Below are 23960 nucleotides of genomic sequence, written 5' to 3'. Positions count from 1 at the left end.
ATTATTATATATGCCTATATATAATATATATGTGTGTGTGTGGCTGTGTATATATACGTATATACACACAGACATATATGTAATATATATAAATACAATAATACACACACACATACATTTGTAAATGCTTTTATACGGTTGTGTATATAGACACTTAATCGCATGTTACTGTTACACTAAACAACATCATATACTATAACATAGATGAGAAGTGATAAATCTGCCATTCAAAATGTATGTGCATTCAAATAAACAATCACCTTGTCAACCTAAAACATCTTATTGCTAACTGTGCAACGTGGCTGATACTACAAGCTGTAAATTTGAAGACTGTTAAAGTGCACTTTTTTCATTTTGTTACTATACTTTTAAGACTTTTTGTAAATAAATGTGAATGGCCAATTTAATCATATCATTGTCACAGTTGTATTAGTTTCCATAAATGATCTGGGTCTGCTCATGTTATTTCTATCCTGAATCCCATGTTAGTGACGAGAGAAGATTATTAAGAATATTAAGGCATCATTAAAGCTGTTACTCATGTTAACTAAATTTTGTCAAATATCCAAGTCCAGTCACCAAAAATGCCAGTGAAGCTCTTGCCTGAAGATGTTTGCTGTTGTACAACCACTAAAAGGCCACTATTATGAATTACACCACCACTACTACGTGGTGTAGCTACAGGGTGCATGTTCACGGCACATTAAAACCCTTCTTGTGCCCCACCCCCTAATACAAAATCCAACTTACTATTTATTTATTTATTATTATTATTATGGCTGCTTAGTTTAATTAGTTCAATTAGGACATTTAAGTAGCTTTTATAAACGTGCCTTGAGACAAAACAATGGCGGTGCCATATTTTTTTTTAAGATATATGCATTTTAGTCTGGGACTAGGCTTAAGTCTTGTCTGTGAAACCGGGCATCAATCTTTTTTAAAGTATTTCCATGTGCATATCCACCTCAGATGTAAAAACATCAGCCCAAAAAAAGTGATGTGAAAAAACATGTGAGTATTTTCACACCTGAGGAAACGGCTGCTTTCCTGTCAGCAGTGAAGGGCTTTTCTGACTATGTTCCCTTTCTAAAAACCTCTCTGGAACCGTTTCCCAAGCACAGCTATGTGTGCCTCTTCCACCCCCACCTGCCCTCCTGAAACTCCTTCCCCATGTTTCCTTACAGGATGTGCCATCGGCTGTGATCTGTGTCCCCCTCAGCAGTAAAACACAGGTAGGAAAAATAAAGCCTGCTCAGTTCTGCAGCAGTTTATCTAAACATCAGTGAAGCCCACGAGTCAACGGTCTGACTGAAATCATATCCTGTGATTTTAACTTAAAAGATGCAGGGTCATGAATACTCATGTAGAGATAATGCTAGGAAATGTTTACAGTGTAATTAAAGAGCAAATTTAAAACAAAGTGCTGAGGAATCAAAAAAGCATACTATTCCAAACATAGCTGAAATATAATATCTCAGAGGGCCGAAAGAAAAATCATCCATTTCTGAGAAGCGCGGTACAATGGGCCATACATCTGAAATAAATGCTGAATATGAATCTGAACCTACATGTATTTTTATCATTTCGGATTCTTTTTTCTCTCGTATGTCCAACTCAAACAGTTTCTTCCCCAACAAATACAGGCCTTATAGCCATTAAAAACATATTTAAAAAGCCTTCCTGGGCTTCATCCAGAAAGAACATTCATAACTCCATCGGCCTAAACACACAGTTTTCATTGGAGCCAAACCAACAATGCAGACATATGAGAAAAGCAGTTCTCTTGCTCTCTTCCTCTGCTGTTTTTCATTGGGTATTTCTAGGAGGTGATGAGTTGTCAAGCCACCCCCGGAGGATCAGTGAAGACCCAGGTAAAAGAGCTGGGATGGATGGGTAGTTACACTCAGGTCATGGTTCACTTGTGTGTGTGTGTGTGTGTGTGTGTGTGAACTGTTTATGTGTTAGGGATGTGTCGGTCCTAAAGTAGTTCCCCTAGGAAGACTGCTCTTTCATTCATAGTTAAAGTCAACATGAATTGCCATTTGCAACCTATTTTACTTGTGTAATGTGATGTATTTTCATTGTGATGTATGTTGGGTGGGACTTGATTTTTATCCATCGGGAATTGATTAGATTGGGAAAAGTGGGAGATACATTCCAGATTTGAGCCAGATCGAAAGAAAGACTGCAGCAGAAACATCCATTCAGAAGAAGAGCAAGGTATTTTTTATTTATTTAAAAAAACATATATGTAAATGTTCATAGACTACCTTTCAAAAGTTTGGGGTTGGAAAGATTTATAATGTTTTTGAAAGAAGTCTCTTATGCTCACCAAGGCTGCAATTGTTTGATAAAAATTACAGTAAAAACAGTAATATTGTGAAATGTTTTCACGACATTTGTTACATACATTACATATTACGTTATTACAACAAATGTTGTTTTCTTTTGTAATATATTTTAAATGTAATTTAAATGTATTTAATTTTAAAATCTTATTAACCCCAAACTTTAGTGTACATCTTTCAGAGCTTCATGTTGCGCATTATCATCAACTCAAATTTTATTTTCATCTACTAAAACATCCCATTATATTAAAATTTCATCAAATCTATGAATATGAAGAGTCGCAACATACAATTAAACAAAGCTATTTTTTTCTGTGGAATAACATGCACTGAATTATTTACACTAAGACCAGGAATATGTATTAGCAAAGTAAATGGGGTACATTTTTTGTTCAGGAAACACTACAACCACCTTCTAAAGTCTACAGTCTGTCCTCTCTGAAGACCATGGGCCATATTTAACAAATAAACGTGTGAGAGATATCAAATGGGAAAGACTGGAGGTACGGTAGACGACGGTGCTGGGTGGGGCGGCTGTAAGGATAAGACACAGAGGATCTGTGTGTGTTTGTGGAGCTGAGCAGAGGCGGGAGGGGGTGCGAGAGAGCGAGTAAACACTGGGATTGAATTTAGCCACGGAGGCTTTTGATTCAGACAGCCAAAACAATCCCGGGACCTGCAAACAGCCTATAGGCCCCACACAAGACAGACGGGTTTACATGCATCTGTTCATCGACCTCTTTCTCTCCTGCCCTCTATATCGCTCTCTTTTCCTCTGTGTCTTCCTCTCTTTGCGATTCTTAGATTAAGCAAACAGTCCTAATACCTGTAGCGCTTAAAAAATATGGGTCTCACTGATGTCTTTTGTCTGTGTCACTGTGCCATGACTGAGTCAGAGCGACATCAAAGTCTTTCTCTTTCTTACAAACACAATAGCGCAGTCAGAGAGAGCGGTCTGAACATGTCCTTCCCCCTGAGTTTACATGTGCGGATCAGTGTGTTGAGACATGAGGGAGAAATGCACAATGCACAGCAAATTAAGTTCACTAACTACAAATACACACACTTCTCACTGTGCTAGAGCAAAATCTTTAAGTAGCGAGTGTCTGTGTGAACTGATTTCTCCAATGTGTTTATCATACCATACAAACGTTAGTTAGTCAAGTGTTCAGTCACTCCCAGCAGATCCAGCATTCAAATGTAATGTATTTGCATATTTATCCACTTTTTATTTTTTCATTATTATTGGTTGCCACATATGGTAATTTTGAAAGTGGATAAAACAGGAAACAAAGTGACCAAGACCAGGAATAGGAATTAAACAAAGATTAAGCTGAAAGCAATCCAGGGAGTTTATACAAAATTATACACCCATGTTTGGTGTAGGTAAGATTTTATATGTTTTTGTAGGAAGTCTCATATGCTTAGTGAGACTTAATTTACAGTATTTGCTTAAAATACAGTAGAAACGGTAATATTGTGAAAAAATATTAAAATGTACTTTATTCCTGTGATGTCAAATGGCATTTATTCCTGTGCGGCACCACGCATACCAATTGGTCTATGACATCAAAGTACTGTGCGAGCGTTTAGAGAGCAGACGGCTCGGTATGGTTTTGAATCGCTCTCGTGGTACTTTGATTTCATAGACCAATCGGTCTGCGCAGCACCGCTTCAATCAAACATATCTTAATTCAGGAACAAAACCAACAAACGAGTCACTGAATTATTTATTCAACTGATTTGTTAAAAACGCTGATTCAAAACAGTTTTTGCTCAGAGACGTGCAACGGTTCTTCGGTGGCTTTGTTCAAAATAACCGGCAATATTGTGCCTTGAATGTAAGTTATACAATATTAACTTCTTGTTTACTCTTCCTTACTGAACTGTTGTATCACAGCCATGCGGAAATACATCACTTTTGCTATATGATGAGATATTGCTTAATTATTCTGAAATGACTATTTTTGCAAAATTGAGTAAAACTAATGAATATGACAAAATTGCCACTGATATTAAGTGCTCTAGTCTGTTTATTTCTAAAAAAAAATGTATTGCTGTCAGAAATATACAAACATTTGTTTAGTAGACCTAATGCAAACAAAATAGCTTCAACATATGGAGTTTAAACCAAAAGTTCGGAAGGAGATGTCAATCAACACAAAAATATTGAAGCGGCTCTGTTCTTACTCGCGTGACTGTTTCTTTGCCATCCCACAACCATTCCATCTCCACCTTTATTTTAAATTTTGACTAAATATTAACCAACTTTAAGTATCCTGGGTGTTATGTAGAGGCATGCAGCAAATTCATTTGTGATTTCACAGCCAAATATCTGCATGCTGACTCATATAAAACCTGTCAGCAGGGAACAACTGACAGACAAGGCTTGTAATGTGGGTCTAAAATTATATAGAGAGTGTGTCCTGGTTATCAGGAGCCCCCCCACTGACTGCTTTTGCCGAATGTGACATCAACCCAGCAGGGATAGCTCTACCTGGAGGTTTAATCACTGTGGGAGTCTGCATTAAACAGGTCATTAAAAGACCAAATTAGACTATCAATGATAAGACAAAAACAGAGATATAGAGACTGAGAAAACAGGAAGTGCAAAGTCGAGACATGCCACCTAGTGGGTGACATCCTGTTTCCCACCATGCACCTCTCCAGGGAGCAAGGGCTTATATGGAGGAGGACAAAGACGCAGGGGGGAAGGGACACATCAGTGGCAGATGTGCAGCCAACAACCATGTGGAAATGATCAATGCGACCAATTAGAGGCACACACAGCACTCCTCAATCTAGTGTGCATGCGAGTGCGTACGCTTGTGCACTACTTAGGCAACACCTCATGCCAGTAGAGTTCTGTCTTTACCACTCAAAAGTATTTTTGCAGAGGTAAACAAATAATCCGGAATAAATTAGAAAATGAAAACAGGAGCTGAAAGGCGTTGTCAGATGTGGGGCGAGTTTGTTTTTCTGCTAGATACATAAGCGGTCCCACGTTCTTGCAGTTTTGCAGGGCTATTTCTAGCCTGACTAGCACAGGGGTTTCATTTACGAGCAGGCCAAACCCAAGGCCTTCCCAGGGTGCTTTGGGGCAAGGGGAGGCTTCTGCACGCTCTCATATGGACCTGAATCCCACGCTTCACAAACGAAGCCCTGCCTCCCACACACACACTCTCCTCTAAAATGATTTCCACATCTGTAGAGACGGCCCGAGTTTTTTTAAGTGCAGCTACATGGAGAAGGAAAAAAAGTGGAGGGGAGCGTAGAAAACGGTTTGACCACAGACTTCCTCCTCAAAAATGAAACGTCAGCTCCCACATCCCCTACACCCTGGCGTATGACACTCAAAAATGCACGCACTGCCAGCCCCCTGTGTGCATACATGCGTCCCTAGATTTACGAATAACATACGAATAAAATATCGGAACATAGCATAGCAAGCTAAAACGAGATTTTGAAGTGAATAAACCAACTCACTAACTCCTAGCATAACATTTTAATGTTATTATACTAAAGTCACATAGTGCTACTGATTCAGGCTACTTCATTGTCCTCACATCTACGCAGGAAATGAGATGAAACCAGCAGAACGTTACTTGCGCAGCAGCCAATAGTGGCAGCCAAGAACTTTGCTCTCTTCAGAGAGAAAAAGAAAGTGAAATGGATAGAGAGAAGTGTGGCCTACACGTCTTCATTAGAAGTGTAGGCCACACACAGCACACCATCAGATCTACTGGGACTATTTAAGCACGCACACACACACACATTGCTGGTAGGCCTAAACAAATGCCTTTAATTGGAAGGCACTAATTGAAAGGAGAGTTTAAAAGAACTTTGAAGAGAAAAACCCTGATTGGGAATTTGTTTACCACAACTACAGTACAGCTTCTGATGTAGACTAAAAAGAAATGTATTGAGAGTTATAGTACAGACAGAGATCTGCCAACACACACAAACAAGACCGACTCTCTTCTATTAGTTCCACTTTCATATTCTTCATAGAAAAAATAGGTCTAGACAGTGTTTTATTGTCATTTTAATCGAATTTAGACTTGAGAATAAAAAGTCAATTTTTGCAAATTGCAAATTATACCCTAAAACTTTTGAACAGTAGTGTAGCTCACTAGTTTGGTCTTGAGAAATATTTGGGTTCATATACATATTTCTGAGTGAAAACCCTGAAATGAAGGGGACAAATGAAAGTGCTCCGCATTTAATCTCCTTGCCGCAGAAACAACTGGGATATTAAAGTCTCACTTCAATTCTAAAGACAGATTACAGATTCAGTTGTGACTCATATGCATCTAAACTAAAAATGATTTGAAATGAACTGAATTACAATGGATCTGAAAGTGAGAGTTCTGATGAATTAAAATAATATGAACTGTAATGAATTGGGCAAAAGTGAACTGAATTGAATAACCCAGTGCTGAGGTAAGGTGTGTGACTGGCGCACTGGCAGGCTGTCCCTCTTTCAGACACGTGCCAGGCCATCATCAGCAGATTTGCAACATGCGAGGGAAAAGAAAACCAGCAGAGGAGCGTTTGAAGCCAAGAGAGGAGGAAGCCGGTTCTGTATGAGGGGGGCAGAACACACACACACACACACACACACACACACACACACACACACACACACACACACACACACACACACACACACACACACACACACACACACACACACACACAAACTTACACAAACGCTGACAGAGGGGCATTGTGTCCCCACACCTCATGAGTGGAGCTTTTTGTGAGGAAGAGAGTGTGTGTTTGTGTGTGATCCCACATGAGTGCTAATTATGCAGCAGTTGCTGATCACTGGATTATTCACACATACTGACATAATGTGTCTGACAAAACTGCATCTGTGTGTGTGTGTGTGCGCGCATTTCTCAGACATCTCTATATGTGTGAGTCAGTGCCCTCAAAAGGCCTTTCCTGGACTTTCCCTCTTTTTGTTCAGTAAAAGAGAAAGACGAACCACGAGAGCTTTATTTCACATGTCACAGTAAGTGCTGTATCAGCTCTGTGACTCAAATATGATTTGTCACAGAACAGTGGTAAAACAACAAAAACAAGTTGTCACTGTGACCCACTGCCCATATCTTATCTATCTAATGTTCTAAATGTATTTGTCCAACCTTCTCAGCTTATCCTGTGACAGTAAGACACATTGCCCATGTCTTAGAACTAAGCTACTGAGGAAAAGGAAGTGGCAGAACATCCCATTGCCCAGTTCCATGTCAAATGGCCCAAACATGATCAAAATGTCACCATTTTTGTCACCAAGCTACACATTTCTAGACGAGCATGAAAGTCTATAGTGGTCCAGGCTTGTTTGTGCTGGTTGGTACCTGTCTAGATGGTGGACCAGCATAGCCATGCTGTTAAGTTGGTTGACCAGTATGGTCTTTCTGTGTGAAGGTGGTTCACCAAAGTAATATTTGGTTAACATAATTAGGTGTTAGGCGCACCAGCAGGAGCATGAAGGCGCGTGCGACAAAAAATACGTCATTAGGCAGTCGTGCGCGAAACCCTATTTCGCATGCCGGTATGCACTGCATTTTTTGTAACTTTGCGCATGGCTCCACTTCCAAAGATGCAAGACTTCGATTAATTGTCTAAATGAATTGCTTACATTTACAAAACAAAATATTTAAGAGATTGTTGTTTAATTTAGTTTCATGCATATGTCCTCATATCCATATATTTTGTTCCAATGTCACAAGTAAAAATCTCGAGAATTACTGGATTACACGATTCTTTAGCTCTGGGTTTGGTGAAGTGTAATAAAAACCAACATCGTCACGTCTGTACCTTACTTCTTCTCACCGCTGCTTCCTGATGGTTTAGAGGACAAATACTCCAAGTCGCCCCCTGTCGTTTCAAAGAACAACAGCAAGCGCGTCAAGTATAAACGCTTCGTTCGTTTGGGGAGGAGCGTGCGCAGTTAGCGGAGGCTCACGGTGCAGAGCCAGGCGAAAGTACAAACAAGGCTTAAGAGCTCTCCTGCCGTCCATCCTAGTTGTCATACACTTGCTTGACTCATGGCCCTGAAATCAGGATCCTCCTCCTCAACAAAGACATGACATACGACTCTCCATGCACTCAGAGAGACAGTCATATCTGTGTGTGTATGAGTAAGAGCAAAAGGCAGCTGTCCTTTCAATAAAGAGATACTAACAGGCCCCAAGGACACACACACACACACAAACAGATACACAGCAGAGCTACAACACGTAGAAAAGAGAGGGAGTGAAGGTTAACATTTAAGTGGGAGGTATAGTTACAATCCTGATATTTTACAAAACTGACACACAAATCCATCTCACCCTATTCTCACTCAATACATCTATCCATCCACATATCCATCTGTTAGCCACTGTGTTCACTTTAAAGTTTTCCAGACTAGGTGACACAAGCAGACACAAACATGCTGAAAGTGTCTGTGAAGTTGCAGTTGAGCTCCTACACACACACACACACACACAAAACAGGTGCGGCCCGGTGCAGGTGTTGAGCACGCCTAGGCAAAGCAGCCGGAGAGATAAAGCATGCTTCTCTGTGTAATCAGAGAAGGGCAGAAACTAAACGTTTGCAGTATTGTTTCAGCGACACACGCTCCAGACACTCCCACACGCACATATCCAAATTAACCGACAAAAGCCCTCTTTTGTTAATGCACTCGCACAGAGGAAGGCAGAAGCCCCACAGGCCTGAAGTTCTCTGCCCACGCCACCTGCCACAAACACAAAGACAGAGGGGTGTCCGTCCATTAGGGTCGTTCTGGCTCTCGGTCTCCACCCACAAATCCCTACAACCTACAATTAGGCTACACCTTTCTTCATCAGGATAACCCCCCCTTTGGCTAGCTCTGATACATACTGTACCACACACAAACACAATTGTTTTAGCAAACATAAGCATAAAAAACAAACTACTTAGGCTCATTTAAGGGAGTAATGTTTATTCGAACATACATATTCAGCAGCCATAAGTCATAGTCTTTAGTGTCACATGAATCATTTGCTTATCAAGAAACATTTCTTATTATAATTGATGTTGAAACAGTTGTGCTTAATACTTTTGTGATACCTTTTATCAAGATTTTTTGATGAATAGAAAGTTCAAATAAACTAAAGAAATATATTTTAACAATGTCAAATAAAAGTATTATTTAAAAAAAGATCTTGTATGTCAGATCAAATAAAAATACATGGAATAAACAGAAATATAGAATAAATTCATAAAAAAAGAAGAAAAAAAAAGGTTTGAGGGACATTGTCCACGTAACTGCTTTAAAATGACACTTGGGAATCAAATGGTGGCTGGCTTTGTCTGTTCAAGTCTCCAAACAATACAGTTTCTGCTGACACTGATGGTCGTGATTGTAAAAGTGAATCTTGGAAAGAAAAGGCCAGACCTTGGCAACGTGTCCCAGCCACACTGTCTCTGTCTGTGCTTTCTTTTCTGTCCTCTCAAAATAAGAGTTTTGAGATTGAATTTAACTTTAGAAACTTATTTACAGATTGGACAGATGCATTGGAAAAATACACTGCAATTTTAACGTAATTCAATTACACTCGTACTACAGTAAAGGCATTTGTTTCCAATTATCTATATGATCTATGTGAATCTTAATGCTGTATGATAGATGTAGATATTGAATGGAACACAAATTGGACTTTAGATGCAGGACATTTTATTCTAATCATATGCTGCCATGGCCTATGTTTAAAAGCTATTTAAGCACCAAAACCAATTTTCAAAATCATTTCATTGTTGATGGAAAAAAAAAACTGCATAAAGTGTGTGTCTGCTTGGGTGAAACATGCAAACTCACAAATGCAACCAGAAATAAATATGCACGTCACAACATGAGTGCAGAGAGATGTGAGTGGACACTGACCGCGCCGGTCGCCCACCTGTGTCCTGAGAGGAGGCTCTTTCCTGGAATCAGCCAACAGGAATGAAAAACCACACAGAGCTGCTGTATTTCTCACCTGGACCCTTCTACAAGTGAAGAATAAAATAACCTCAACCCCAAAAAAAGATCTGGCCCAGTCAACACGACTGTCAAAGACAGAGACAAAGACTCAAGGTACCACCAACACTTAGGCTACAGCCCTGGACCTGCCATTCCCATACACTCTAACATTACATCTGCTAATATCACAAGAACTATGATTCCGTCTTTGGTAGTTCATCTTTTCTCAATTCTTGTTGTTGCATGCCTATATATGTAATGGATAATCCACAGCTAGGTGTGCATTACACAATTTTAATGCATGATGTAGAGGCAAAGAACCACCTGATGGAAAGCATAGTGCGTTAAAATCATGTAATACACACCTAGCTGTGGATTATCCCACTTATACCATAGTTACTTTCCAACACTGACACTTTAATGACAGCAGTGCATTAATACAGACTGGTGATTAAACTGACTGGAACTAGCTGTGCATTACACAATTTGAACGCACACACCTTCTAGCCAATCAGAATGAAGTATTCCAACAGACCATATATAAGTATATATATAATAGGCTATATTTTGCTCTAGATAATCTCTAGATAATTACTGCAATTCATCTCAATGGGGCACATTGTGGATAACTTTTTGCTTTTTCCAATTTTGCTTTACATCCAGAAATTGGAAAATCTTTTTTTTTTTCTCTCTCTCTCTCTCTCTCTCTCTCTCCTTCTCACTTTCCTACAATGATCCAACCCAAACAGCAAAACTGGGTTTCTGAGCAGACCTCCATGTTTCCGAAGGAAAAGAGATGGACCGTGTTCAAAGAATAACAAGACAGACGAGTTCTACCGCACACACCTCAGTAGTAACAAATTATCTATATAGCAGTTGAAAAGGTCACTCAGAAATGTAGCAAGCCTGTAAAAACCTCTGTACCATACACTTCCAAGATGACAAAAGCTGTGATAGATCACACAGTTCAGAGCTGTCAGACAGTTATGAGCTGTGACGGAACTCTGGAAGCTGTAGATTTTATGCGAACATATATGCAATGCGAAGCAAATATTGTGATGTAACGTGTTAGGGGTAATTAGACATTTAGTCGCTTGCTCTCAGCATGTTACTACTGCTTTTAACAGTCTCGTGTCATTAATTCATCAAAAACCTGGCTGTTTTAAGCAATTACTCAAAAAGATACACACAAAGATGGTGCAAATGTTTGGAGTTAAATTGCCTGTCTGCTCAATTGAAGACTGAACATATTTAGTTGTGTATCTCTAGTTGTGACACTGTGCTACAATCACTGTCATCCTGAAAAAACAGTGAGTGTGATACGTGAGCAGAACAGAGGGAACCTGGCCATAGTAAATGGGTACAGAGAGAACAACGTGATGATGATGATGTGCGGTCTTCCTGCAGAGCTTACTGATCAGAGGGGTGTGACTGGAAGGCCGAGAGACGGGCCTGAGAAATCCGAGCTGGGCACTATAATTGAATCCCTATGGGGAAAGGCAAGAACATGATGGACAAAGCCTCCACCCTCTGATTGCATCCCTCTCTGCATCTCCTCTCAATCTGTTCAGAGTTTTGCTACTGGCTTTTCGTGAAGATCTTGCTTAAGAGAATGTTGCATGGCCAAACACAAAGGGGCCATTTTTCCCTCCAACTTCAAACAAACAGGGATCAAATCAGAGGCACGTGAGATGGAAGCAGCAGGAATCAATTAGTGCGCATGCTTTGATGATGTCATTGACAAGCAATCGGTGAACAGACCAGCTTCCGTTTGAGATCGCAGGAAACATGAGCCTCCACCGCAACCCTCCGCATTTTTACGGAAACCATAGTTTATCATCCTGCATGTGTCTACAAACTCAGGTCAGATCTCACAAAAGCCTCATTAGATTGAACTAGCAAGATAGTTCCTGAGTCCTGACATAGTTGAACTGAATAGCGTCAAATTGGAAACCAACAATGAAACAGCTGAAACAGTATACATTGAATAATTGAATTGAGGAGTCTGAATCATCTAGTGATTTTATTCATTTTAAAGAATCACTTAAAAAATTCATTTGGGTCATCACTCAAGACATGGTCCCCATCTTTACATTTACATTCTCAGTTAAATAACTGTTAATCAATGATTTAATTTAGACTGTGTAGATATCGTTTTGTTTATGGTTCCAAAATGTCGTCCATCTCATTAACAAAAGCTCTGAGAATCAGTGCAACTGAATTATTACTAAAAAATGATTCAAATAAAGCAACAAGCCACAAGAGGCAAGAACATGTTTGGTACAATGAAAACACTTTTGAGGTGCGATACAGGCAACGTTAAGGGACAGGTTTGGTATGGTTAGGTTTAAAGGGTGTGTAAAGGCGTAAGAGAAGGGTCAACAGTGTAATTATAGATGTAATTACAGAAATTAATTACAGCTGTAATTACAAGCAGGTATTTTTTTACATACAAGTACAATGTAAAAACATGTATGTACGCAATAAATGCATTGTATCAAATTATTCATTTAAAGACATTAAAGACACTGGGACAGAGTAAAATCTGAGCATAATCACTGTAACACACAAACTCGACTGGTAATTGCTTTTATAAATCAGCAGCAAAAGCACTATGATAAAAGCACCAATATTCACTAGTATGTATGTAGTGTAATATGTAATGTAAGCGGTTTGTGGTGGCTAAGCAATGTTAGCTTGCCACATTAATATGTGCTGATATCAAAGCAGCTTTACAATGATCACAGGAAAATGATGCATTGATACATTTTGTATTTGCTTTTATAAGATGAGGCTCATTAAATTAGATTTAGAACTATCCGTTTTAAACTATTTGTTTAGTTTATGTCTGATTTAAGATTGGAAAAGTACTAAGTAATAAGGAACGTTCCACCTCAGCTGATGGAATAAGGAGAGATGAAGATGAGAGACCTTTGTCAGCTCCTCGCTTGATTCCTTCAGTGAGCATCGGCAGCTGTGTGTGGCTCCATGAGTGTGAACCCCCCCACCACCACCCCCGTGTGTTCTGCCTTGGAGTTAACTGTCAAACTGGCGCCATGCAGCTCCACAACATGTTCCGTGGTACATGACTATAGTCATGAATATGGAGATGCGCTTGCTAAGCGTAGCATGTAAACATGCACACATATAGGAAAATATATGAAAACAGACACGCATATACAGCTTAATGAATAGTCACCAAACCCACATAAACACACACAATAATACAAATAGGGCTGCAGAATGAAGCATATACACCCACACTGAATGTGAGTCAGAGTCGGCATCTCGATACACACACTCAACATCAGACTTGGAAACATGCTTAATAGTTTTGGAAACGCAAAACTATTAAAACACCAATTCCTGTGGTGAGGCCTCAGACTGCAGCCCCTTTCATAATGGAGTCATTTACTTCGATTCTTCCTCGTGCTATCTGCCCCCGAGCGAACATTTTTACACACACAGACATGCAGAAGATTTATAATGTCTGAGAGAGAAAAACAGCACGCCTCAGTGTGGCTCCGACACAGGGGCCTGCACACTGGCACCGAATCAGAGACACGCTCGTACTGTTGCATTTTTCATCACAGTTCTTCCTTTGTGCTTTTCAAATAAACTCACAAGCATACAATCACAGATTCCTTCAAAGGCACAACTCTTTATTTCATTGATTGAGTAATTGTTCTGCACCAGATATGGTTTTTAGTTTTAGAATTTTAGTATTAATTAAAAATTTTAAGGTTTTGTTTTCAAAATAAAAGCAAAGGTTGTTTGAAATTTTTTCACTGATGTAACGTCCGTAAATTTGACAAAATACATTTCAAACATCTTTTTTTAATTGATTCATTGGTTTTTTTATGTGTTAGTGTTATCAAATCTAACACATACAAGTGACCCATAGGATTTGGGAGAGAAAATATATCAAATATACCATATTATAAAATATGTTACAGTAGTCGAAATGCCATATCCGTCTGTCACCCTCGGAGTTCCGACCCATACACAAAAGAAATATATTTGAAATATATTTTCAGGATATATTTTGGAATATATGCAAATATTTGAAATTGGCCCAATAAATATATTTCATACTTATATTTCATATATTTTTGTTATATTTCAGAATATATTTCAATGTATTTTTTTCTGTATGGGTCCCCAAAAGTGTCAAAAATATATGTGGCATATATTCCAAATACATTGAACTATATTCTGAAATATAACAAAAATATATGAAATATAAGTATGGAATATATTTATTGGGCCAATTTCAAATATTTGCATATATTCCAAAATATATCCTAAAAATATATTTCAAATATAATTCTTTTGTGTATGGGGATAGCCCACCAACCAGTGCTCTGCGGAGGGTCTTGGGCAAAAGCTGGCTGCTATTGGAATCTTTTTGGCCAATCAGTTTACCACTCTCTTGCTGCTCTCCCTCTCGAAGTGGAATGACAAACCAAAGCCTCTTGGCATGGCCCGAGCAGACGGACCCAATTTCTGCTTTGCATAAAAAAAGTCAAAACCACACACGAGCACTACGAATGAACAGAGGAAAGAAGGAGGAGAGGAGGAAGCAGCGCCAAGCATCAGATCTCCTTAAAGCCTTACAGCTGAAGCCTCCATCTCAGAGGAGATCACATTTCAACAAGATTGAGTTTAAGTGGTGGAGACAGAAGCTGCATGAAAGGGAGGGAGGGAGAGAGTTCCTTGCTCTAGTAATAGTAGAGCAGGAAAAATGGCACAATATAGTTTACAGAGAGCCAAAAGCTACTAGACTAAACTCTAGTGTTGAGCACTGCTCATACGAACCATTTGCATCAAATAAAAAAAGCTAATACTCAAAGGCTTAATCAAGTTTCCTTCAATGAAGCATGGTTAATGATCCACCAAGACAAAATGGAATTCCCTTTACTTCCCATTTGCCTTCTGATGGACCGTGCATCATATTTTATCTTGTCGTATGGTCAATAAAGTACTTATTTGGGCTATTTTGGGCTGATGGAATACCTGACTCGGTCTAAAGGTTGATGCGCAGGGAATGCTGCTGTCGGAGCTTCTGAGGAGCTCTGGCTGGGACAGGGTTAAGGTCTCCTCCCTGGGGCTGTGCTTGCTACCGCTAAAATTAAACCTCCCCCACAGCTGGTTCCCATTAGCCTGCAGTGACACTAGGAGCCTGTACTTAAGCTGTGCTGCGGGGCCTCCGCCGCCCCACTCAGATAATACTGTCCCCTGCCACAGGCCAAGTTTAAACTGGCCCTGCACAGCTTCTGCTGGCAACCACTGTGTTTTCAAACCAGGAGAAAAGAAGAGGAGAGAAAGGTGAGAGTTATGGCGGGAGAACACAGCCCGTATCGGTATCATATCAGTTAGAAATATAAACGTTTTTTTATTTATTTATTGTTATGAGTGGATATTTCATTTTACATGCTAATTTCATCATCTAATGCTCACTTAAAGCTAATCTTTAAAAACATTATTAATTTAATAACACTGATGCAATTTTTAGTCAATCTCAAAATTAATTCCGTATATTTTGCCCAAATTCACTTGTAGCATTTAAGACAATTAATTCTAGTGTTTTATTTTTAATTGAAATATGCACAATGGTATAGAAGCTTACTATCACACATATATTGGTTATTGGTCATAACATGAAAATAATTACCATCTTTTCGATATCTGCCAGAATTTTAATATCAGTGCATGTCTAGAAATAAAAGGTATGTGGTCCTCTAAAAAAAATACCTGTCAGCTTAAAAAGCTGAGTTAATAACTAAATCTCAACTACAAAATGCCTAGTGGCACATTTCAAAGTGTATTTAATGATTTGTTTTTCTTTTTATCAGGCATATCATCAGGTGGCTGCTTGTAAAGACATATATTTAAGGTGCTCTTACCTCGCTGTTTTTCACATATTCTTTACAGCTCTGCTTTTACAGTTTGGGAATCTGGCAGCAAAACACAGCGCGCGGCATTGTGAGTAACAAATGAGACGTTGATGACTGATTTATGGCGTGAGAAATAAACCAATCGGCAGTCTTGTAAGGACACCTCAGCCAATAGGCAGACAGCGATCGCACATTCCTGATGACAGGCAGCACATATCTCACATGGTTTTGCGTGTTAGGATCAACTGCGAGTCTGAACGCTTTCCGGTTAGGGTAATATTTTAGCTGTAGTCTATTAAAACCATAGCTCTTTAGAGGGATCTGTTTGTAGAAAAGGTTAACAATCAGTTTAATTAGGAGCAGAGGCTGGGGCGCACGCATGAACTCTCCCGGTCTGACACGCACCGCTCTACAGGGAATTCCATGACAGACGTTCACCGTGTGTGTGTGTGTGTGTGAGTGTGGATGAGAAAAAGAGAGATAAAATTAAAGGATAAAAGAAAAACAGAGGGCATGTAAGTGAAGAGGAGGAACAAAGTAAGAAATGAAGGGAGGACAGACCTTATCAGCTAAGTTTGTCCATTCAGGATTTCCTTCCAAACAAAAGAGAAAGGAAACTCCAACTCTCAAATGTGTTACACGGATATAAATCTGTCAAGAGCACTAGTTAAGATCATTGTTTTTTCAAGCTTTTTCCAACAATTTCTTAAGGTGATTTAAAACAATGACTAGGATGCACAAGACATAAATTGCACAGTTTGTTGCAACAACAATAGGAGACTATTTGTTACCTTAAAGAAAATTTCTACCCGATTGGTCCCTTAAAATGACTTTCACTCATGCAACCAAATGAAGGTAGGTAGACTAATTCACTCAGTTTTTAAAATGTGACATTATAACACACACAAAAAAATACATGGTTTTTGGACATGCCCCTTAAATTTAGACTGATTTCTTTTAATAGATAGATAGATAGATAGATAGATAGATAGATAGATAGATAGATAGATAGATAGATAGATAGATAGATAGATAGAATCATATGCTAATACTATGGTATTTCAAAATATACCATAATGCTAAAATTCATGTACAATATCAGTTGTACTCCAGGTTACTTTCTAAGAGTACCATAGTACATGGCCAAAAGCCAAAGTAGTAACATAGTAGTTTCATAGTACTTTTTTGTCAGTGGTAATATGTACTGAAAAAAATAAATTAAACGTGGTCACGTCTAAATTGATTTACGCATAAAATATATCCAAAATTATTATTTAACATTACTGAATCAACATGAATACATTAGGCTACACAAACAAAGCTAAATTTAACAGCTAAATTTAAAACAAAAGTTGCCGGTTAGCCTACCATTTTTTTACAGTGTGGTTTTACAACATTAGTCTAAAAAAAAAAAGAACTCCCTTAGCATTCCACATAAATACAATAATATATGAATTTGGTGATCCCCATCTGATACCATCAAAGTACCGTGGTACCAGCACGGTATTTTATTGTAAACAAAACCAAATGGCCAATGCATTCAAATTACCCAACTTACAAGCCTTCCAACTCAAACAGAGTAAGTACAAATTGCAAAATTCCCTTCGAAAACATGTAAATAGTACAAAACAGGTAGTCACGACAATCGAACATGCAGCGCTATGAGTTTGTGTGTCAGGTAGGTAACTAGAAAGTGTAGGGGTATGTATCGCGTGGGCTGTATTTTGAAGGCAGACGGTGTGAGGCTCATTAAAGCTGCATGGATCTGAGTTCTGGCAGAGGTGACAGACAGGTGGATAGGATTACCAGTGAGCCCAGGCTCAGAAACACGCATGCTCAGCTGCCCGTCAGCACGGGGATCGACGCACACACCCTTCGCGCCTTTTTAAATAATTAACAGCCAAAGATTAGTCCGTCAGCCTCGGGGCCAAAAGGTCCATTGATTTCTTGCGGATGCATTTTTAATGAGTGCATCTCAGTGAGGCAGTGTCCGTGAAGAGAGGCTTCCTTGTCCAACACGGCACAAGAAACACCAGCAGCTTTGCAAGGGGCTTGTGGTAAAAACACAAACAAAGCCAGTAAGTGCCTCTCTAATGTCTCGCACTAACGTTCTTCTACACAGAGGCTTGAAGGGAAAGGCCTCAGGGGTGACCTTAAAAGAACCTATGGCAAAATGCTATTTAATCCGGCCCAAGCTTTTCCTTTAATTGGTCTTGTGCGACCATCCATAAAGCTGTTGTGCCGACGGCATAATCAGCCTTTATGAACTGTAAACATCTCGGCACCAGACTCTTTAAAGTGTTAGATGACTTGAATTAAATTTGTATCGCATTTGGTAAGTGTGACTGACACACTAAGAAAGTGATCGCTGCCTCTGCGGACAACGCGGCTGACAGAGTGACTGACGGTGTCAATTACGTATTTCCCTTTCTTCACAGTCTAAAGTATCACATGAGATACAATGAGGGACAAATCAACCTGAGAATCTGATTTACTGTACGCTGAGCAAGATTAAATGAACATGGGGCAGCTTGACTGAAAACTGTCATCATTCACTCACCCTTAAGTCTCTTTCTTTCTTCTAGACCCCACTGACATTCACTGTATGGACAAATTAAAACACTGACATTTTTTAAAGTATCTTCTTTTGTGTTTCATAAAAGAAAGCAAGGCATACAAGTTTAGAACAACATGAGGATGAGTACATTTCATTTTTGGGTGAACTATCCCCTTAATGTCACAGCATTTAAGACAAAGCGTGCTGAATGAATGCCCTTTTTAAAAGTGACCTTACAGTGGTGACATGGGGTAGAACTTATGGTTGTAGGCCTCTGACAGGCACGGACAGCCTTGACTAGAATAACAGAAATAAATACGGAGTTTAATAGTGGTTATAAATGGAACGAAGACAGTGCAGTGGAGTATGGTTTTATTTTACGTTCTTATGGGTTTAGGGAGGCTATGCATTCCTTAAATCCAGAGAAACAAGAGGGAGTTGTTGAAAGACCAATTCTAAAACCGATGAGCGTGTCTGAAATAATACTGCTACAGAAATAAAATTGAAAGTTTAAACATAAAATGGAAACCCGTGCCATGTTTCATTCAAGAGGGATTGTTTTTCTTGCTGTCTGCAGTGTAATATTTCAAGGGTTCATTTTTCCTTGAGATGTGTGAGAGGGAAACGTATCATTATGGAAAATCAAGGCTTTTGCCCATCTAACCCATGGATGCGTCTGGTTTGAAAAAGCGACACACTTCCTCTGCTGTGTGTAAAGGAAGGAAAAGACGAAAGAGAAACAGAAATGACTTCTTCAGTCATTCCTCAGATTTCATGAATCATGCATGTGGCTTTTCATGAAAGTGTTGCATGTTACTATTATCACAACACACCTTTACACATTTGAATGAGAGCGTGTATATGTTTATGATCTGATTTGTTTTTGAAGGGGGAGATGAGCGGAGCAAGTGAGAGTGTAATTGCAAATACAGAGAAAGAGTGTCAGGACTACCTTTCCTGTCTCCCGGTCGAAGTCCACATACTCTCGGGTGGGCGCCTGCCGCTGGTCCCCGTGAAGGTTGGCTGGGAAGAACTGCAGCGAGAGGTTGGTGCCGGTCGCCACAAAAGCCTTTTAGAGGGAAATCAATACAAACAGGATAAGAAAGCCAGGCCCGAGCATAAATTATGCAGCCCGTCATTTCTGTTTTCACATCAGAGAGGAGAGGAGAATGCCTGGAGCCAAGGCCAGCGCTCAAAACATCAGGAAAAAAAAGGGAGGAGGGGATGAAGGGTGAAAAAAAAAAGAAAAAAAACCCCCAAGTCATCATTTTCTCTATTTGAGGTATTGAGTTACACACATCTGATTCTATTTTACCAACGCTCATTGCTGGCAAACTGGTCTGCACCAAAACTGAGTTTGAGAGAAGACAGAATGCAGGAGTGAAAGAGTGACAGAGAGACAATAGAGAAAGGGAGGAGTACAAAATCAATAATTGTTTTAAATGCAGCCCCTCACTTACATTAATAGCAGCAGGACTGCTGTAAAGGTTTTGAATTGTGGTGCAATAATTCAATGACGTTCTCAAGGAACATAAGCAAAAACAAACAAAAACCGGGATTGTATATTAAACTCGCAGAATTGTCTCGCGTTTTATGTTTCTAAAAATATATATTAAAATTCTGATCTCTCTCACTCATATGCTCAAACATACATCAACAATAATATTATAAATTACATTAATCAATACTCAGCATCATTGCCATGGAATACAAAGACATAAAGAGACGAGTTAAGTTGCTCTCTGTAGCTTTGTAATAGATCTGTTTGCCTTTGAACCTCAGCATTTAATCTACTGTTGAAGTTAGGGGCAAATAAGGCCAAACATGACCACATCTTACTGATTAAAGAACTAAAGTGCACATCATGCACGTCACAACACAGCAAAACTGCATAAGACAGCATGGTGAGAAAACAAAACACGTAGAAATTATACAAACGCAATAAAATAATTTCATTTCAGGTACCACTTTATTTTACAGTGTCTTTGTTGTATATGTTACATGTACTTACCATAGTAATAACAGTAAATTAAGCATAATTACATGCAACTAACCCTCCACCAAATCCTAATCCTACCCTAAACCTATAGTAAGTAATTAATATTACTCTACTTATATATAATTACACTGTAACAATAAAGTGTAACCTAATTTCCATTTTATAATGCTAACGTTTTTCATTGTTACTTCTCAGTAAACTATCAACTATGTATAAGGTTTTGTAAATTGATGTTTATGATTACATTTTGCCAGTAAAATCTAATTAAATAGAAAAAAGTGACATCAAACTGAAATCTGGTCTGTAACTTTATATTAAACATAATTTAAAAAAAATCTGAATTATCGTAACAGTCGTCTCATCTATTCTTAGAAATATTATGGGTGGCTAAATCTATCTCAAACAGCCCTGCAGACATGAGATACAAATAAAGAGATAAACAAGCCTGTCTATGTTATCAAATCAGTCAGTCCAAAAAAAAAAAAGGTAGCCTATGACACAAAGCCAGTCTAGTGCAAAACATCTTTAAATAGGCCAATATATATTACTGAAATAAAATAAAATTGTAAAATAAATCAAAATAATACAGGAGATGGTCTCTAAATAATTACATGCAGTCTAGAGGTATTTTTAAAGAGCCTGCAAATTAGACACGTCCGGGTTCATCTGCATCCGTGAGACGCGCTTCTGATGGTAATTAAACGAAGCGGAGAGGCACTCTTGTTTCAGCATTGTTTAATTATTGTAGTTCTAATAATTAAGAGAATTACACACAGCAACTTTACCGATAGGTCAGTATAACAGGATATGGTTCATAAACGTTCTCTGCAGTGTTTGGCGCTCATTAAGAGGAAGTAGGCAATTTTGAACATAGTTTTTGGTGATGTCGTGACAGTTCACGTTATGTGTTTAAATACTAAGTTGCCAGCAATGATGCGAGGGTCAGTGGAAGTGACCGGTGCGTGTACTCACTATCTCTGAGCGGCCGTCACGGCACGCGTTCTGGAAGCGCGCCTGCCTCTCCTCGTGCGGCCGGTCGCGGAAACCGGTGTATTTAATCTGTGAACAGGGATGAAAGAATAACAAAAGAAAGAGTCTTATTATTAAAGATCTTCATCAGAGTGCACTGTAACATATTTTCACCATTATAATAACATATTTATCTTCCTCCATTTAACTTGTCACAATCATTTCTGTCCTGTATGCTCAATTTTATGATTTTTCAACGCGACTTTTTCCTTATATGAATTGTATTCTTGCAGGATTTGGGTTGGATTTTATATGGTACATGTGCCCTGGGGTGATTATTATTATTATGTATTTTTTTGTAGATTATACCCAAATTATGAACTTTGCAGACTATAAGAAAAAGTTGGGGGAAAAAAAATAAAACAAATTGTACATTTGCAATGCAAATTGCCTGGTGATATTCTTCAATTTGCATTAGAAGTAAACGAACCTATAATTATTATTATACCAGAGTTAAAAGGTGAGGTGCAAAGGTGCGTCTTCCTTTCAGGTATTACGCTACATCTTTCTTTTTCTTGATAGGTAGGCTTGCAATGTCCTATATAAAACGTAATTTTGGAACTACCGTGAACGGAAGGTTAAAACTTTCCTCAGCAGTGAGCATTAGAGGTCTCTACACAGAGGTGGTTAAAGAAAGCTACGATGACACGCTTGTTTTTATGTCACACGAGAGGTGCAACTTTGTTTCCGCCACTTTATCGAATGTCTCGGATGAATCGCGCTCACCTCGCACTCGCGGCTGAGTTTCCTGAAGAACTCCTCGTTCTCGAACTTGCTCCTCTGATCCGGGACCACCCGAGGCATCTTGAACGCGTTTTGATCAATTTTGTTAATTGTATTTGCCTAAACTTGCAAAGAGAGTGAAGCGTTGCCTTGAAACTCGCCAGTCCCGCTCTTATTTCCTTCCGTCTTTTTTCTTCTTCTAATGATGGAGTGTGTTGCAGTGAGCTTCGTGTTCTTTTAAAAAATAAAACCTTCTTCGGATTTCGCCTCTTGTGAGGTGTGTGATCTGTACTGCGCTGGATTTGGCAGTTATTTGCCGTTGGCTTCTTGTTGTTCTTCCTCACTCTCGCGCGTGTGATCTCCGACTGCTGACAACAGACGCTCGCTCGCGCTACTTTACCCGTCGCATGAGCTGCATGGCTCACAGTTACTTCCTGGCTCCTCTGAGTCCGACTTATGACTGTACACCCAAAATACTCCCCCCATTCACAATTCTCTCCACTACGGACCGTGTGTGCGCAGGCGTTAAATACACCACAACTTCACTGCGCGAGATGCTCGGTCGTTTTCTTTCTCGTTTTCTTAATAGGCACAGAGAGGTTAAAGTTGTTACCTGTGAGAGAGATGGTGCAGCGTGGTATTTATAAACACATCATGTTAAGTGATTTTCTCAGAAACAAAATGACATGCGCTCTCACTAGACAGGATGTTCACACTGTTATACAGATGTAAAATATTACAGGCCTGTATTATTTTAATATATAAATCCATTTAGAGACATCCACATCTGTTCGTACTCCACCCAAGATAAACAAATATGCACAGAAAGACAAAGATACTATTCAAATAAATGATCTTCTCACTTTATAGATAGAAAGACAGACAGATACATGATAGACAGACAGACAGACAGACAGACAGACAGACGAGTAGTTCTCACTTTATAGATAGACAGACAGATACATGATAGACAGACAGACAGACAGACAGACAGACAAACGAGTAGACAGATAGACTTATAGACAGATAGCTAGATAGATAGACAGACAGTCAGACAGACAGACAGACAGACAGATACATTAGTAGATAGACAGATAGCAGACATACGTATACAGATAGATAGATAGATAGATAGACAGACAGACAGACACATACATTAGTAGACAGACAGACAGCAGACATACACGGTATACAGACAGATGGATAGATAGATAGATAGATAGACACAGACAGATTTCTATTAGGATTTTATGATCTTGCTAAGATGAGTGTATTACAACATCTGTGGTAAATATTTGTGTGTTGAGGCATATCTTTCTTTATTGAGCATGTTTTGAAGCTGCAACTTCCCTCAGGACAGAGGGGGAGGTAGAGAAAAGAGACGGAGAATGGGGAAGTGAACAGTATC

At 39.1% G+C, this 23960-nt stretch overlaps 1 protein-coding gene across 5 annotated transcripts in view; it reads right to left on the bottom strand.

The window, feature by feature from the left end:
* Positions 1 to 22997, bottom strand: part of cbfb (core-binding factor subunit beta) — a 31785-nt gene extending 8788 nt beyond the window's left edge. For 3 of the 5 annotated variants that reach the window (XM_084409405.1, XM_084409406.1, XM_084409403.1), the window contains exons 1-3: positions 22556 to 22945; positions 21773 to 21859; positions 19754 to 19870 (exon numbers count right to left, since the gene is read on the bottom strand). In XM_084409405.1, coding sequence (XP_084265531.1) covers positions 19754 to 19870; positions 21773 to 21859; positions 22556 to 22633 — 282 coding nt within the window. In that variant the 5' untranslated portion in view covers positions 22634 to 22945. Of the gene's footprint in view, positions 1 to 19753; positions 19871 to 21772; positions 21860 to 22555 lie in introns of all 5 variants that reach the window. The other 2 variants (XM_084409402.1, XM_084409404.1) reach the window with 2 other exon arrangements.
* Between the last annotated feature and the right edge of the window lie 963 nt (positions 22998 to 23960).

Source organism: Rutilus rutilus (genome assembly GCF_951802725.1).
Source record: "Rutilus rutilus genome assembly, chromosome: 5".
NCBI lineage: Eukaryota > Metazoa > Chordata > Actinopteri > Cypriniformes > Leuciscidae > Rutilus > Rutilus rutilus.
The sequence above is the reverse complement of the archived record's forward strand: the minus strand, read 5'-3'. Positions and strand labels throughout refer to the sequence as shown.